This window comes from Vipera ursinii (genome assembly GCF_947247035.1).
Source record: "Vipera ursinii genome assembly, chromosome: Z".
In the NCBI taxonomy this organism is placed as follows: Eukaryota; Metazoa; Chordata; class Lepidosauria; order Squamata; family Viperidae; genus Vipera; species Vipera ursinii.
The window spans coordinates 26,003,915-26,005,659 of NC_139517.1; the positions used below are offsets into that span (position 1 = coordinate 26,003,915).

General features: G+C 33.8%; 1 protein-coding gene across 1 annotated transcript; it reads left to right on the forward strand.

Moving 5' to 3' along the window:
- Window positions 1-406: 406 nt before the first annotated feature.
- Window positions 407-1,288, forward strand: LOC310650114 (olfactory receptor 11L1-like; the record flags this gene model as incomplete). Its single annotated transcript, XM_083378948.1, has 1 exon — window positions 407-1,288. One exon carries the CDS (start codon window positions 407-409, stop codon window positions 1,286-1,288), a length of 882 nt encoding a protein of 293 aa, XP_083235074.1.
- Window positions 1,289-1,745: the final 457 nt, after the last annotated feature.

A 1,745-nucleotide genomic window follows, 5' to 3' on the forward strand; every position in this document is an offset into this window, starting at 1 on the left:
CTAATTGTTAGTTGAGAATATTTCTGTGCAAAGGGTATTTATCAACAAATCAGTTTGATTGGATCTTCACATATAGACCTGGTCTTTCACACCTGACATCAGAATATTGTTTATATCCCTTAATGTTATAGAATATGTGACATTGTCTATCATGATGTGGTTAATATGTTTAGAAATACAACACCTGTTCTTTCTGCTGTTTAGATATGCCAACCAGGTATTCAAGAAATGTATGTCAGCTTTTACCACAATCATCAGATAGAAGAAAAGAAGGAAAAATGAGGCTACTAAAGTTCTTCAAATTGTTTTTCAGAATAATCTTAATAATAATTAATTGGAAAGAATGGAAATAAATCAGTCAAGTGTTACAACGTTCATTCTTTTAGGATTCAGCAAACTTCCCCAAATGGGAATACTCCTCTTTACACTGTTTTTTATTATTTACAGTTTGTCTATTGTGGGGAACCTACTTATTGTTCTACTTGTTGTAGTTGACCATCGTCTTCATACCCCCATGTACTTCTTCCTTGTAAATTTGTCTTCTTTGGAGACATGTTACATTTCAACCATCCTGCCCAGAATGCTGGCTAGTTTTGTAACTGGGGATAAATCTATATCTGTCTTTGGGTGTATGACACAATACTACTTCTTTGGTTTTTTAGCATCCACTGAATGTTATCTTCTGGCAATGATGTCTTACGATCGATATTTAGCAATCTGCAAACCTCTGCATTATGCATCCCTCATGAATGGTAAACTCTGCCTCCAGTTAGCCCTCACATCCTGGATAAGTGGTTTGTTGACCAACACTATCGTAACTGCTTTTCTGTTACAATTAACTTTTTGTGGACCCAGTAAAATTGACCATTTCTTTTGTGATGTGTATCCAGTGGCAAATCTTTCCTGTAGCAATACACACCTAGTGAAACTTGCTACTTTTATTCTAGGATTCCTGAGTATAGGGATCCCATTTCTCCTAACAATGACCTCCTATGTTTATATACTTTATACTGTGTGGCAAATGAAATCTAAAAAAGCACAACAGAAAGCCTTCTCTACCTGCTCTTCTCATCTCACAGTAGTTTCATTTTTCTTTGTTTCACTATTGCTTGTCTATGTTGTTCCTGAAACAGAAAGTCTGAAGGAGCTACATAAGATCTTTTCTTTGTTCTACACTGTCCTGACTCCAATGGTCAATCCCATCATCTACAGTTTGAGAAACAGAGAAGTTAAGGAAGCCTTCTTTAAAATTGTTAGAAAGTACAGCAATAGTTTTATAGTATCGTAACTTTTCAATGACTGTGGTAAAGTAGTTAAAGATGGGGTGTGTATAACAGATTTTGGTCTTATGGAGACTAATGTATCCAAAGTATCCTCCTGTCATGTATGATAGATTCTTCACCTTATGTTACCTTACGTATTATTTTAATATTTAAAATAGTGTTCATGGCCTTATATAGTCCTTAGCTTACTGCTAAGCTTGTAAGCCGCCCTGAGACTTCGGAGAAGGGCGGGATATAAATGTAATAAAAAAATAAAAAATAAAAATAAAAAAATGTCAATTTTTTTTTCAAAAGTGTCCATTACTATCCATTTTTACAAAAGGGGGCTAACAATATTTGGGCACATTATTGTAGTTTATGTTACTATTATTACAATTGTGATATTGATTTATTTTCTGTATTATTTTCTATTGTATGTTCCCTTTGTAATATGTTTAGATTTGGGTTTTTTTATGGAAATGA